Genomic DNA, 16,254 nt, shown 5'->3' with positions numbered 1-16,254 from the left:
CCATCGAGATCACATTACTGGAAAACCCCTTTAATGACATACTCATTATAGTCATTTAGAGCATGTGGTGGTTTAATGGTCCAAGCATCATTTTTACTTCTTGTGCAACCCACCAATTTTTTGCTATTATTTTTACATGTCACATAGGGGTTCTTTATTAATGTTTTTTTAAATGTTTTTTTTTTTTTTAATGTTTTTTACTTTTATTTGAGGGAAGAAAGTCATTTTATTTCAAACTCCAGCTGCCTATTCTTTAAATACGCAAATTGACAACAATGGCTAAAATTGGTTTGATTATGGTCATTTTAATATTTTTTTTTTGTTTCATGTGAAAAAGGGCAATAACGCTGACGATTTTGGCATGTGTGGACTGCTTTTCTATTTCATTCTCACTTGTATTTTATTATATATTTTGATACTTTTAAAATATATTTTGGCAGGTGGGACATTTACACATATTTTTTATTTTGCAATTTTCTTTATAACTGGGGCATCCAAATGTGGCAAGTGATGCTTGTGCGGCATAACGGCCCTGCCTGGCAATGTAGAAACCACTATGTGCACAAAACAAGCAATCACCGACAGTATATATATTAAGGGGCAGCGTCCAAAACCATCCATAGAAACATTAAGGCCCCTTTCACACGGGCGAGATTTCCGCACGGGTACAATGCGTGAGGTGAACGTATTGCACCCGCACTGAATCCGGACCCATTCATTTTTATGGGGCTGTGCAGATGAGCGGTGATTTTCACGCATCACTTGTGCGTTGCGTGAAAATCGCAGCATGCTCCTCTTTGTGTGTTTTCCACGCAACGCAGGCCCCATAGAAGAGAATGGGGATGCGTGAAAATCGCAAGCATCCGCAAGCAAGTTCCATAGATTTACAATGTGTCACGCAGACAGGCTTACTCTCATCAGTGGTAGCCCCTCTTTCTATTACTACCCCTGTGCTGTCCTCATGCTCAGTGGATAGCCTGCAGACATCCTATCTGTCATTCCACTTGACTGCAAGTAACTGACGATTTACAAGTGTGAATGATGCCCCTTCCCTTACGTCCTAACCAGTGGCACAAATGGGGTATTCTGCCCCTGTGGACTGGTTAGGACAGGTGGAAGTTTAATGAACAATAAAAAAACACTGGCATGCACACGCCCTCCCTGCCCCAATAAAGAGGGGTGTGACCCTCCAAAGCATGTGTTTTTTTCTGTCCTGCGGACAGGACGGAACGGGTGGTGCACTCCTCCATCCCTGCGGTGGAGAGAGTGCTTTTTTCCCCCTTTTTTTATTTAAATCTCAGGGGTCTTATATGTTCCCTTGGGAACTGCGCCGCTCCGCCGATGCGGCTGAGGATGTCCTCCGGTTTATGCCGCTGTTGCCTCCCTTGTTAGAGCCCTGCTACTGTGGGGCTTACCTCATTTACTGAGCTGGAGTGGCGGTGGCAGCGCCTTCCTGCGGAAGTGACGTCAGGTGACTTCACTTCCGGGTTGTCGCTCCGGCCGATCGGATCGTCGGCCGGAGGTGTATTTTCATGTTATAGGGCCGTGGGGGGCCTTTAAATGTTTCAGGGTCCCTCTCTGGGTCCAGAATATAAAGTTTTCTCTTTTAGTTTTTCTTTTAGTTTAAAGATATAAACTCAGAGGTTTACCCCGCCCCCTTTGCGGGCGGGGCTTTCTTTTTGGCGCCAACAACCCTATTTAAACTGGATGAAGCTCCAGGTTCAGTCTCCTAGAGCGCAGCTTGCTGTTAACCTTGAGTGTGGTTTGGTGCTAGAGTGTTGCTACCTCTTTGTGCTGAAAATCTTCTTTGTGCTGATTATATAGAGCTTGCTAGGATCTTCTGGGTAAAGATCCTGAAGCTTGCGATTAAGCTCTGTTTTCTTGAATTTTGCTAAATTCATGTCTCTTTTTAATTTTCAGCCATGTCGTCTACCGGTGACGGTGAGCGAGAGCCCAGCAGGAAGTCCGCGGGCAAGAGGCGCCACCTGCAGTGCCATGACTGTCAGATCGTCCTGGAGGACTCTTACGATTTCTCCCACTGCCCATCCTGTAGGGCCAAGACACTCCCCCAGCTGGAGCCATCTGTCCACGACGTGGTCGATTGGGTGAAGGGGTACATGGAGTCCAACATGAGCCAGGTCAACGCCTCCATACAGGAGCTGAAAAGTACCCTGGTCTCCAAACGTCATCGTCCCTCCTCCCCCCACCGTGCGATGGAGGTCTCGGGGGGTCAGGAGGCGAGAGAGGGTTCAGCCTCTTCCTCCTCGGATGATGAGGATGGATTCACATATTTTTTTCCGCTGGAGAAGGCCCAGCGGCTACTAAAATCCGTCCGGTCGGGGGACCAGGACGTTGATCCGGGGGAAGCCTCATCCTCTGCCTCTAGGGGGCCTAGGGCCTTTAAAGCGGATGATTCTCTCCTGTCTCTGATGAAAACAGAGTGGAGAAAGCCAGAGAAAGGTCCAGTGTTGACCAAAAGGTTCAAGGCGGTGTTCCCGGTTAAAGAGGATCAGGTATCATCCTGGGGGCCTGTCCCCAAAGTGGACATGGCGATAGCAAAATTATCCAGAAGGACCCTGATCCCTTCAGACGACGGGTCAAGTTTGCTGGACCCAATGGACCGGAAGGCGGACTGCGCCCTTAGGCGCGCTTACTCCTCGGCCTCCGCTTCCGCCTCAGTCGCAATTTCCTCGTCCGAAGTGGCGAATTTTCTAAAATCTAGATTTTCTCAAATCCAGTCTGACCTGGACCAAGGGGTCTCTAGGGACGACATTCTGGCCTCATGTAAGACGGCCAGCCTAGCCATTGACTTCTTGTGTGACGCAGCTCCACAACAACTGAAGCTGGCATCCAAGACCATGGCTCTTTCAACCGCGGGCAGGCGTCCGCTTTGGTTGAAACCTTGGAAGGCCGATACGACCTCAAAACATAACCTCTGTGCCATGGCATATGAACCCGGCAAACTCTTTGGTGCAGAGCTTGACCACATAATGGAGGGGCTGTCGGACAAGAAGGGCAAGTCCCTTCCCCAGCAGTCCTTTCGTGGTCGGGGCAAGGGGTATAGTTCCAGAGCGGAACCGCAACCCAGACCCCAGAGGAATTGGGGTTCCCGTAGAGGAGGAAGATCCTCTCGGGGTTCTAGACCCCCCAAGAAGTCCTCGGCGCTCTGATTGCGGGCCTCCTCGAGGCTCTTGGTATTTAGCCGGTCTGACTGGAGATCTCGGGCTCCCTTCTCCCTACATTCCCGTAGGCGGCTGCCTACAGCACTTTCTACCTTGTTGGCAGGATCATATCCAGGACAGTTGGGTCCTGCGTGTAATTTCTCATGGCTACCTTGTAGACTTGAGCAGTTTGCCTCTGGACAAGTTTGTCCAGACAAGGCTTCTTCCCAGCAACAAGCAGAAGATTCTAGAAAGCTACGTGCTAGAATACTTCCAGAAGGGGGCCTTAGAAGAGGTTCCTCTCCAAGAGAGGGGAACAGGTAACTACTCCCCAGTTGTCCTGGTACCCAAGAGTACCGGTGGTTGGAGGATGATTATAGATCTGAGGTTCTTCAACCGTTTCATAAAACAAAAGAAGTTCCGTATGGAAACTATCCAGTCAGTGACCAATCTTCTTATGCCGGGAGATTTCTTGGCAACCTTAGACCTCAAGGATGCTTATCTCCATATTCCCATCCATCCTGGGTCCAGAAGATTCTTAAGGATCGCGGTAAACATCGGGGGGGGGGGGGGTCCTAAAACATTTTCAGTTTGTGGCCCTCCCATTTGGGATTTCTTCAGCCCCACACACTTTCACCAAAGTAGTGGTCTCTGTGGTGGCCGCACTAAAGCTCCAGGGCCTGAGCATAGTTCCATACCTGGACGACTGGCTCCTCAGAGCTCCTTCCCAAGCCATCCTGTCCCAACACATCCAACAGGCTGTTACATTCCTACATCAGTTAGGATGGATAATCAATTGGGACAAATCCCAACTTCAACCAGCCACCTCGGTAAGGTTCCTGGTGGATTCAATCAGGATGACAATTCATCTCACTCCCGAAAGAAGGCAATCCGTGCAACAGACAGCCCGTTCTCTCTCTGTACCAAAACAGGTAACGATTCGAACGTGGATGAGGATGTTGGGACTAATGTCTTCAACCGCAGAGGCGGTACCTCGGGCATTATGGCACCTACGTCCGCTCCAGTCGGAAGTATTAGCCAAGTGGAATCACAGTCCGGTAGGACTCAATTCCGTGCTCTCCCTGCCTTACAAAGTCCGATCCTCTCTGAGGTGGTGGTCCCACCTCACGGACGGCAAGTCCCTGATCCAACCCTCTTGGATCATACTTACTTCAGACGCATCCCTAGTAGGCTGGGGTGCGCATCTTCAGGACAAAACAGTCCAGGGAACTTTGGACACCTCAGGAGAGGTTATTGTCATCGAATCTCCTGGAGATCAGAGCAATCAGACTAGCTCTTCTTCATTTTGTTCCCATCATTCGAGGGAAGGCAGTGAAGGTACAGTCAGACAGCATGACCGCTGTACTGTATATCAACAAGCAGGGAGGCACGAGGTCACAAAGTCTCCTGAGAGAGATAGGGGTGATTTTGGATTGGGCAGAACTGAACCTCACCCACTTATCAGCCGTTCACATTCGCGGAGTTCACAATGTGATTGCGGATCGTCTGAGCCGAGGTCTTCCAACCGGAGAATGGTCACTTCATTCAGAGGTCTTCAAGGAGATAACGCTCAGGTGGGGCATGCCAGGTGGAGAAGTAGAAGTATTGCTCCCTTTACAGGGAGGACAACCCAGTGGCAATAGATGCACTGTCAATCCCATGGAGGTTCAGGCTGGCCTACATCTTCCCTCCAATTTCCTTGATACCAAGGGTCTTGATGAAAATCAGGCAGGACCAAGCGTCAGTTATCGCCATTATCCCATACTGGCCGAAAAGAGCTTGGTTTACCCAACTCTTACAGATGAGTCGGGGTCAATTTCTGAGGCTTCCCCCAGAGAGAGTACTGGTGTCGGGGGGCACCCAGGTCTCCTCAAATCTTCAAATGTTCAACCTGACGGCCTGGAGGTTGATCAGTCCCTTCCAGGGATAGAAGGGCTATCGGGGTCTGTCTTGAGAACCCTGGAGCACTCCAGATCAGAAGCTACCAATAAGGCCTACTCCAGAATCTGGAAGATCTTTTCATCCTGGTGCACAAGACATCAGCAAAGATCCGCTGAAGCTTCCATCCCGATGATCCTCCAATTTCTTCAGGACGGTCTGGACAGGGGGCTATCACCAGCTACCCTTAAAGTGCAGATTTCAGCTATCTCTGCTTGTCTCAACAGAGCTATTTCTCAAGACCCCCTTATCAAGAGGTTCCTGAAGGGAGCCTCAAGATTAAAGCCTACAGTAATCAGACCTATCCCGGCTTGGGATTTGTCGGTCGTGCTCAGGGGGTTATCATCTCCCCCCTTTGAGCCCCTAGAGGAGGCAGGATTCAGCTTCCTGACCTGGAAGATCACCTTCTTGTTAGCTGTGACCTCTGCAAAGCGAGTTGGGGAACTCCAGGCTTTTTCTGCCTTTGAGCCATATACGAAGTTCCTACAGGATCAGGTACTTCTAAAAATTTTACCTACCTTTATCCCAAAGGTTCCTTCCTTTGACAATATCAATCAGGTGATCTCCCTACCAACATTGGCTCCACCCCCCTCCTCTGAGGAAAGAGGGCTCCATACCCTCGATATTGCGAGATGTCTTAGGATTTACCTGGAACGCTCCAAGGTATTTAGGAAGGATGAAAACCTCCTTATCCTTTTTTCCGGTACCCATAAGGGGAGGAAAGCCTCTAAGCCCTCCATCAGTCGCTGTATTAAAGAGGCAATTCAGGAGTCTTGTATGTCTCAGGGCTCGGAGCCCCCTGAATTTGTAAGGGCCCACTCTACTCGAGCAGTGGCCACTTCTTTTGCAGAGAGAAGCTCGATCCCATTGGACGTGATCTGTAAGTCAGCTTCTTGGAGTTCTCACTCCACTTTTATCTCACACTATAGAGTGGATACCAGAATACATAGTTATTCCTCATTTGGCCGGACAGTGTTTCTACTTGCTAAATCCCCATTTGTGCCACTGGTTAGGACGTAAGGGAATCGTTAATTTCTAACGATAATTTGTTTTCCCTTAGTCCTAACAGTGGCACACAAATTTCCCCCCCTATGTTATTAATTGTGATTATGTTTGTCTACTTGTAATTACACATGCTTTGGAGGGTCACACCCCTCTTTATTGGGGCAGGGAGGGCGTGTGCATGCCAGTGTTTTTTTATTGTTCATTAAACTTCCACCTGTCCTAACCAGTCCACAGGGGCAGAATACCCCATTTGTGCCACTGTTAGGACTAAGGGAAAACAAATTATCGTTAGAAATTAACGATTATTCCACATGTCTGGACACCAGCTCTTGTGGGAATCCAGCTCTATTTTTTGAACTTTCCTGTAGGCCCCTGTATTTGTAGTTTTACAGGAATGGAGGGCCCCCATACTGATCACAGGCTGGTTGATACCTTTAGGAAACTAGTTTTTTTTCCTCTCACCAAACATTTGTGTTTAAAGAAGATAAATAAAAAAATATTACCAGTATTCATTCAATACAGGAAACCATGTGTGTTTGGGGAGCTCTTACAGTGGTCCCAATCATCAATCCAAGCCCTCAGCTAACTGAAAGCAAGGTGCTGTTTTATCTCCCTGTAAAAAGGAGTATCTGATGGAATAAAGCCAGTGACCACCAAAAAAGACATGTAACGGTATTCACTAGTGGGCTAAGCATGAAGATCACTTCGCTTCTATGTGAATGGTCTGATGAACAACAAGATCTGATTTATGATTGAAACATTTCCCACATTCTGAACATGAATATGGCTTCTCTCCTGTGTGAATTCTCTGATGTTTATGAAGCGATGAATTATAGTGAAAACATTTCCCACATTCTGAACATGAATATGGCTTCTCTCCTGTGTGAATTCTCTGATGAACAACAAGATCTGATTTATGTTTGAAACATTTCCCACATTCTGAACATGAATATGGCTTCTCTACTGTGTGAATTCTCTGATGTTTAAGAAGCGATGAATTACAGTGAAAACATTTCCCACATTCTGAACATGAAAATGGCTTCTCTCCTGTGTGAATTCTCTGATGTTTATGAAGCGATGAATTACAGTGAAAACATTTCCCACATTCTGAACATGAATATGGCTTCTCTCCTGTGTGAATTCTCTGATGAACAACAAGATCTGATTTATGGTTGAAACATTTCCCACATTCTGAACATGAATATGGCTTCTCTACTGTGTGAATTCTCTGATGTTTAAGAAGCGATGAATTACAGTGAAAACATTTCCCACATTCTGAACATGAAAATGGCTTCTCCCCTGTGTGAATTCTCTGATGTACAACAAGAGCTGATTTATACTTAAAACATTTCCCACATTCTGAACATGGAAATGGATTCAACCCTGTGTGAATTCTCTGATGTATAACAAGAGCTGATTTATGCTTAAAACATTTCCCACATTCTGAACATGAAAACGGCTTCTCCTCTGTGTGATTTTTCTGATGTTTAAGAAAGGATGAATTACAGTGAAAACATTCCCCACATTCTGAACATGAAAATGGCTTCTCCCCTGTGTGAATTCTCTGATGTGTGACAAGTTCTGGTTTTTGGCTAAAACATTTCCCACATTCTGAACATGAACATGGCTTTACCCCTGTGTGAATTTTTTGATGTTTAAGAAGATGTGAATTATAGTGAAAACATTTCCCACATTCTGAACATGAAAATGGCGTCTCCCCTGTATGAATTCTCTGATGTATGACAAGATCTGATTTATCTCTAAAACATTTCCTACATTCTGAACATGAAACTGGCTTCTCTCCTGTGTGAATTTTCTCATGTCTAACAATATCCGATTTAAATCGAAAACATTTTCCACATTCTGAACATGAAAATGGCCTTCCTCTTACGTGAGCTGTTTGATGTTTAGCACCTCTTCTGCGACTTTTATTCGGTGTTACAGTCTCTGATGAATCAGAAGATCGGACTTGTTTGAAAGAATCAAATGATAAATTGTTGCTGTGATTGAATGAGGGTATATCTTGGATATTGGCATGCTTTTAAATGTATCTCGTGTGATACCACAATCATCTACTTCAAAATCTGAAGATACCAGTTGTTTCTCTAAGTTCCTGGTACAGTCATCTGCCAAGAATAAAGCACATTTTATTATTGATGAATAATATACCAAAATATTCTATTGAAATTTTATAACTTTTCCATATAAAAAAAAATCCAGAGAAAGAACAAGGCATGGCGTAAAATTAAAGTATGAATGGACTAAAATTGTGGTGGCCAAACAGACCACAATCTAATAGTAGACCAAGGAGCATAACTAGAAATGGTTGGCCCCCACCTTGAGCAACTTCCATGTAACCCCCACCCAATCAGTTATTTATAAATAAAACATTTCCTAGCGCTGAACAAGAGGCGCTGAATGCCCCCTTAGTGCCCCACACAATAGTTATCTCCGCTCAGTGTCCCTTTCACAGTGGAATTCCCCCTCAGTGCCCTTTTCACAGAACTGATGCTCACCAAGTGCCCCCACTCAGTAGAATGTACCCTTTATGTCTCCAAACAGTAGTTAGTCAGGTTCATAAATATTGGGACATCGACACAATTGTAAAATTTTTGGCTCTATACACCACCACAATGGATTTAAAATGAAACGAACAAGGTGCTTTAACTGTAGACTGTTAGCTTTAATTTGAGGGTATTTACATCGAAATCAGGTGAACGGTGTAGGAATTACAACAGTTTGCATATGCGCCTCCCACTTGTTAGGGGACCAAAAGTTATGGGACAGAATACTAATCATAAATCAAACTTTCACTTTTTAATACTTGGTTGCAAATCCTTTGCAGTCAATTACAGCCTGAAGTCTAGAACGCATAGACATCACCAGACGCTGGGTTTCATCCCTGGTGATGCTCTGCCAGGCCTCTACTGCAACTGTCTTCCGTTCCTGCTTGTTCTTGGGGCATTTTCCCTTCAGTTTTGTCTTCAGCAACTGAAATGCATGCTCAATCTGATTCAGGTCAAGTGATTGACTTGGCCATTGCATAACATTCCACTTCTTTTCCTTAAAAAACTCTTTGGTTGCTTTTGCAGCATGCTTTGGGTCATTGTCCATCTGCACTGTGAAGCGCCATCCAATGAGTTCTGAAGCATTTGGCTGAATATGAGCAGATAATATTGCCCAAAACACTTCATAATTCATCCCTCCGCTTTTGTCAGCAGTCACATCATCAATAAATACAAGAAAACCAGTTCCATTGGCAGCCATACATGCCCACGCCGTGACACTACCACCACCATGCTTCACTGATTAGGTGGTATGCTTAGGATCATGAGCAGTTCCTTTCCTTCTCCATACTCTTCTCTTCCCATCACTCTGGTACAAGTTGATCTTGGTCTCATTTGTCCATAGGATGTTGTTCCAGAACTGTGAAGGCTTTTTTAGACGTCGTTTGGCAAACTCTAATCTGGTCTTCCTGTTTTTGAGGCCCACCAATGGTTTACATCTTGTGGTGAACCCTCTGTATTCACTCTGGTGAAGTCTTCCCTTGATTGTTGACTTTGACACACATACACCTACCTCCTGGAGAGTGTTCTTGATCTGGCCAACTGTTGTGAAGGGTGTTTTCTTCACCAGGGAAATAATTCTTCAGTCATCCACAACAGTTGTTTTCCGTGGCCTTCCGGGTCTTTTGGTGTTGCTGAGCTCACCGATGCGTTCCTTCTTTTTAAGAATGTTTCAAACAGTTGTTTTGGCCACGCCTAATGTTTTTGCTATCTCTCTGATGGGTTTGTTGTGTTTTTTCAGCCTAATAATGGCTTGCTTGACTGATAGTGACAGCTCTTTGGATCTCACCTTGAGAGTTGACAGCAACAGATTCCGAATGCAAATAGTCTTTTTTGTAGATAGAAAACGGGCGGCACTCACCATCGTGAAGATATAGATATTCCTTTATTGCCACATATAGCAAGACACACGCGGCACCGGAGCTAGGAGTCACTTCCCTGCACACTGGATGCAGCGACGGCCGTTTCGCGCAGTATGCGCTTCGTCAGGCTGCTACAGGTGTATGCACCTGCACTCCACCTCTTAAAGCACTTCACGTCAAAGCATCAGCTGTGCAATCAGTGACAATCTCCTGGTGCTAATACACATTGGTTACATTAAAAACAAACTGCTACATTCAACATATTTGTCACAAAGCATTTATGTAAGTTACAAAAAAACACTGTAATCCAGTCTATCATTTAGACCTGAGGTTCCTGCTGCCTGCGTCCGTAATATCCATCGCGCTTCACACTGCAACAGTTGGCGATGTCTATCTCCTCCATTCAAAGGGGGAGGGACAGACTCAATCCCTGCAAATCTTAATGAACTTACATCTCCAGCGTGCACTTCCCTAAAGTGTTCAATGAGTCTGGGGGATCCCTTCCCTGTGTTCACGGAACTCAAATGTTCTCTCACACGCTCAAACATGCAGCGAATCGTCTTGCCAATATAAAATCGGCCACAACCGCAGGTCACCATGTACACAACATATGTGCTGCGGCAGTTCATAAAGCTGCAAACTCTATAGAGCAAACCAGCCACACTGATGAATTTGGACTGAGAGTTCCATCCACACAGGGAGCAGCCCCCACATCTGAAATTTCCTACAGGGACATTTCTAGTGAGCCAAGTGGTGTTTGGGGGAGTAACAAATCTGCTTCTCACTATTTTATCTTTTATGGTATGGCACCTTCTAAAAGAAATACGGGGCTTATTGTTAGTGATCATTGCTAGGGATGGATCCCTCTCCAAGATATTCAAATTATGAAAAATGACAGACCGTATTTTTTCAGCCATCGGGCTGAACCTAAAGGTAAAAGTAAACCTGTCCAGTTCTTCATCCTCTTTTCCATGTCCCCTGCTCATCAATTGTTTTTTTACCTCTCGGTTTTTTCAATAAATCATGCTGAAAAAAAAAAATCATTCAGCACTTTATGCATTCCTGCACTCACCTCATGCTCCGGGTACCCTCTAGACACCAAACGCTGCTTCAACTCTGTGGCTTGGCGGAGGTAACCACTTGTATGACTATTGATTCTCCGCAATCTAATAAACTGTCCATATGGAAGGGACTTTTTCACCCAGTTAGGATGGTAGCTGCCATGGTGGAGCAAAGAGTACGCAAAAATTCCAAGTACGTGCCCCCAAAAGTCAATGTAAATTTCATTCCCATTTCACTATTGTTCAAATACACCACACATCTCTTCCCTTCCTGACCATATCAAAAAGACATCGTCCACGAAACGGAGGAATACCTTGATGTATTTTAGATATGGATTGGATAGAGAAAACACATATCTGTCTTCTAACCTAGCCAAATACATGTTGGCAAACGTACAGGAGACCGGGGTCCCCATGGGCGTCCCTAACTTCTTCCTGAACCATTTATTGTCAAACTTGAAGACATTGTTAGTGAGTATGAATGTCAACCCCTCACCAACAAATCTACAAAAAAGCTCACTCCTTCCTACATTCATAAGTATGGATTGGATCGCCTCCACACCCGCATCATGAGGGATGCGGGTGTAGATGCTCTCTACATCCAGGGACACTAAATGGTCACCTTTCTGCCAGTGAATCTCCTTCAACGCAAGCAAAAATTCATTGATGTCTTTCAGGTACGCCGGAGCACAAGGTAACAGTGGTCTGAGCAGCCAATCTATGTATTTTGACAGGGGCTCCGTTACTGAGCCAACCCCCGAGACGATAGGACGTCCCAGGGGGTGGCTCAGCGACTTGTGGATTTTAGGGAGGAAGTACCAACAAGGCTGGGTAGGATAGACAGGAAACAATTTTTCCAGCATGTTTTTCCTCAGAAAACCTTTGTCTATAAAGCCTTGAATCAGCTCCCTTAATTGCATCTGGATACTTATCACTGGGTTACCCTCTATTCCTTCATAGACCTCAGGGTCTGTTAGCTGCCTCATCGCCTCCTCCACATAATATGATCTTAACATGAGTACCACATTGCCCCCCTTGTCCGCAGGCTTCACCACGACGTCATCCCGAATCCGTAACCAGTCAAGAGCCTGACGCTCTTCTCGACTGATATTAAATGGTGCCTCGGGATATATTATCGCACGGACATCTCTCATCACTTGTTGCTGAAATATATCGATGCTGCAGCCTGCGGGCATGGGGGGACAAAACGTGGACTTCACACATCCGGTGAACAATTCTGAACTCTTTCCTTCCACTGGGTTATCATCCACACTAGAAACTCTAAACATTTCATTTCCATTTCATCAAACCTGGTGGATACATTAAAGCCCACAGGGTCAGGACAGACAGGTATTTTCCCTTCCAGACACGGTGTCTCAACCTGAGGGACCCTCTTAAACATTTTATGAAGTTAAATTTTTCTAATCGCTTAAAATAAATCTACCTCAAATCCCACGGGGTCGAATTGCTCAGTCAAGCTGTATCCGAGCCCCTGACTGAGGGCCCTTATACAGCCCGAGGGCAACTCGTCCCCCGTAAGATTCACCACCAAATTATCAAACATGCGAGTAGTCTTATTGGTACCAGAGTCAGTTAATTTTTCCACAAAACCTGTTTTCTCATTCTTCCCGATTTCCTGACGCTTTTGGGCAGCGTTCTTTCGCCAGCCTCTTCTAATCCGTTGTCTAAAGGGAAATATACCGTCCCATCCTGATCAGAGATTTTGTTTGATTCATATCGTCTGACTGACTTGAATCGGATTCACTAGTCCAATAAATCACTTCTTTGGCGTCTCATTGGTCTCCGCCTTTGAAGTCTCCTCCTACTCATATTCCAATCAAACACATGTCCCGTGTCATAATCAAATTTATCTCTTACAAACTTGTCACGTTTTTTATCCTTCACCTCTGCTTGAATGATCACCAATTTTTTATTTAGCTTTTTCCCAAAGTTCACAAGTTGTGTTTCTGCCATACAAAGTGTTAAGTCAGATTTTGCACACCCCAGGTCCTCTTTCACTTTCTCATATTCCACAGAATTACGTTTCAGAACCAGTTCCAACACACGCATGGAAAATTCATTATGCAAATGCTGCCATTCTTTCATAAATATAGGATCTTGTTCAAACTGTGCTGGATCCTTATAAACATGCAGCCCCCGATATTTCCTACTGGGACATTTCTAGTGAGCCAAGTGGTGTTTGGGGGAGTAACAAATCTGCTTCTCACTATTTTATCTTTTATAGTATGGCACCTTTTAAAAGAAATACGGTTCTAAATGATAGACTGGATTACAGTGTTTTTTTGGTGACTTCCATAAATGCTCTATGACAAATATGTTGAATGTAGCAGTTTGCTTTTAATGTAACCAATGTGTATCAGCACCAGGAGATCGTCACTGATTGCACAGCTGATGCTTTGACGTGAAGTGCTTTAAGAGGTGGAGTGCAGGTGCATACACCTGTAGCAGCCTGACCAAGCGCATACTGCGCGAAACGGCCGTCGCTGCATCCAGTGTGCAGGGAAGTGACTCCTAGCTCCGGTGCCGCTTGTGTCTTGCTATATGTGGCAATAAAGGAATATCTATATCTTCACGATGGTGAGTGCCGCCCGTTTTCTATCTACAAAGAAGATTATTGTCCTGGACTAACTCATGTTTGGGCTCGTGCACCGCCGAGATCGTGGTACGGGAGGAGAGCCATGTGGGATCTGCTATTCCGGGTTAAAGTTAGAGGGGAGACGTGGAGTGTGCCGCTCAGAATTCTGTTTAAAGTGTTCCAATTGCAAATGGCCCACTAGTAATGAACTCTGGACCTTTTATCTGCATTGTAATTGGGATAATGAGGGAATAACACACACCTAGCCATGGAACAGCTGAGAAGCCAATTGTCCCATTACTTTTGGTCCCTTAACAAGTGGGAGGCACATATGCAAACTGCTGTAATTCCTACACCGTTCACCTGATTTGGATGTAAATACCCTCAAATTAAAGCTGACAGTCTGCAGGTAAAGCACATCTTGTTCGTTTCATTTCAAATCCATTGTGGTGGTGTATAGAGCCAAAAATGTTAGAATTGTGTCCATGTCCCAATATTTATGGACCTGACTGTATATCCCCTTACAATAATGCTGCCCCTTTAGTGCCCCCACAGAGTAGTTATGCCCCCTTTGTGCGCCCCCTGCAGTAGTGCTGTCCCTTAGTGTCCCCTTTACATTAGTGAAGCTCCCGTACTATGAATAAAATTAATAAAGTAATACCGAGCACATCATGCTCCTTCCAGCAGCAGACGTGATGTGATGACGTCATCTCTCCTGCTGAGCTGAGGAGAGCGCACAGGCCGGGGGATTATCTCAGGTCTGTGCGCTCTCCCTCTCAGCCCAGCAGGTACAATGACATCACTGTATCACACCTGCTGCTGGGGAGAGTGCAGGCCGTGGAATGAGACCTGGGCTATAATGGATGACAGATACAGCAGCTGGACTCGGAGGGAGGAGAGTAGAATGGACAGTAGGAAGCACAGTCCTGTCACTGACCATTGGGGAGCTCCTCAACATGTCTTTTTCCTGTAGATATAATTACTATTGATAATATGCAGAGTCAGTCACTTGGGGTCTTTATTGTTAGGAAATCTGGTGTTCAGTGGTGAGACTTTTTTGTATGACCTCTTAAGGCTACATTCACACAACAGTGAAAAAAGCCACGAAACACGGACACAGTTTTTCATGGCCATTTTTCAACCATTTTTGCATCCCTTTCCTGGTCATCTGGACATTTTGCATCCATTTTTAACGGTCATTATTTGATGATGCTTTACATTATTTTTATTTGCTTTTTGTATTTAATTACCAACCCCTGCAGTATACATAATGTCCCCCATAGTGGCCGCTGTTAGTAATAATGTTCCCCAGGGTGGTCCCCATCAGTAATAATTAATCATCCACTTGCAAGCGCAGAGACAGTCGCTCTTCATTTGGTGCTAAAGGACCTACACTCTCAGTGGGATGATGTCACCATGTGCTCCTAAGCAATAATGCTGGGAGAGCATGGTGATGTCATCACGTTGGTAGCACAGGTCCTTCAGCACCAATAGAGGAACGACTGCCTTGTGTGTGCAAGCAGATAAGGCAATTTATTTTATATTATATTTATTTTAACCCCTAAAAGGCCATTTTCCATTAGTGTACCCATTTTAAACGGCCATTACATGGATGCTCTCCTGTCTAAATGGCCATTAAAAATAGTCCCATTGATTTACATGGGGTCCATCTGGCAGTGAAAAAAGCCACAAATAGGACATGTCCTATTTTTCACAACCACTATTCACTGGCCACGTGAATAGCGCTATTGACTTCAATTCATTCTAAAATCAGCTGTGTGCCATTTTTCACTGTTGTGTGAATGTAGCCTTAGGCCTCATGCACACGACCGTTTTTTTTTTTTAAGGTCCGCAAAAACGGGGTCCGTAGGTCCGTGATCCTTGACTGTTTTTTCGTCCGTGGGTCTTCCTTGATTTTTGGAGGATCCACGGACATGAAAAAAAAGTCATTTTGGTGTCCGCCTGGCTGTGCGGAGCCAAACGGATCCATCCTGAATTACAATGCAAGTCAATGGGGACGGATCCGTTTGACGTTGACACAATATGGTGCAATTGCAAACGGATCCGTACCCCATTGACTTTCAATGTAAAGTCAGGAGTCCCTATTAATATACCATCGGATCAGAGTTTTCTCCAATCCGATGGTATATTTTAACTTGAAGCGTCCCCATCACCATGGGAACGCCTCTATGTTAGAATATACCATCGGATTTGAGTTAGATCGTGAAACTCAGATCCGACAGTATATTCTAACACAGAGGCGTTCCCATGGTGATGGGGACACTTCAGGTTAGAATATACTAAAAGAACTGTGTACATGACTGCCCCCTGCTGCCTAACAGGTGCTGTCAGGCAGCAGGGGGCAGACGACCCCCCCCTGTATTTAACTCATTGGTGGCCAGTGCGGCCCCCCCTCCCTCCCCTGTATTTAACTCATTGGTGGCCAGTGCGGCCCCCCCTCCCTCCCTTGTATTTAACTCATTGGTGGCCAGTGCGGCCCCCCCTCCCTCCCTTGTATTTAACTCATTGGTGGCCAGTGCGGCCCCCCTCCCTCCCTTGTATTTA

The 16,254-nt window shown here is 45.3% G+C and overlaps 1 protein-coding gene and 1 pseudogene across 1 annotated transcript; both read right to left on the bottom strand.

Moving 5' to 3' along the window:
* Window positions 1-5,170, bottom strand: part of LOC121003523 — a 791,128-nt pseudogene extending 785,958 nt beyond the window's left edge.
* Window positions 5,171-6,646: 1,476 nt separating this feature from the next.
* On the bottom strand, window positions 6,647-12,289 carry LOC121005752 (gastrula zinc finger protein XlCGF26.1-like). The gene is made up of 2 exons (XM_040438520.1): window positions 11,656-12,289; window positions 6,647-8,051 (listed from the first exon to the last, which is right to left on the bottom strand). Exons 1-2 carry the CDS (start codon window positions 12,287-12,289, stop codon window positions 6,805-6,807), a joined length of 1,881 nt encoding a protein of 626 aa, XP_040294454.1. The 3' UTR covers window positions 6,647-6,804.
* Window positions 12,290-16,254: the final 3,965 nt, after the last annotated feature.

This window comes from Bufo bufo, chromosome 6, assembly GCF_905171765.1.
Source record: "Bufo bufo chromosome 6, aBufBuf1.1, whole genome shotgun sequence".
NCBI classification, from domain to species: Eukaryota; Metazoa; Chordata; class Amphibia; order Anura; family Bufonidae; genus Bufo; species Bufo bufo.
This window is presented reverse-complemented; position numbering and strand designations above follow the sequence as displayed.

Excerpts from the sequence above, each read along its gene's own strand:
- LOC121005752 (XM_040438520.1), bottom strand. The coding sequence starts at position 12,289 with ATGCCCGCAGGCTGCAGCATCGATATATTTCAGCAACAAGTGATGAGA. Across the intron at positions 8,052-11,655 it reads CCGCATCCCTCATGATGCGG|AGACTGTAACACCGAATAAA; the intron begins GTGTGGAGGCGA and ends CTGATTCATCAG.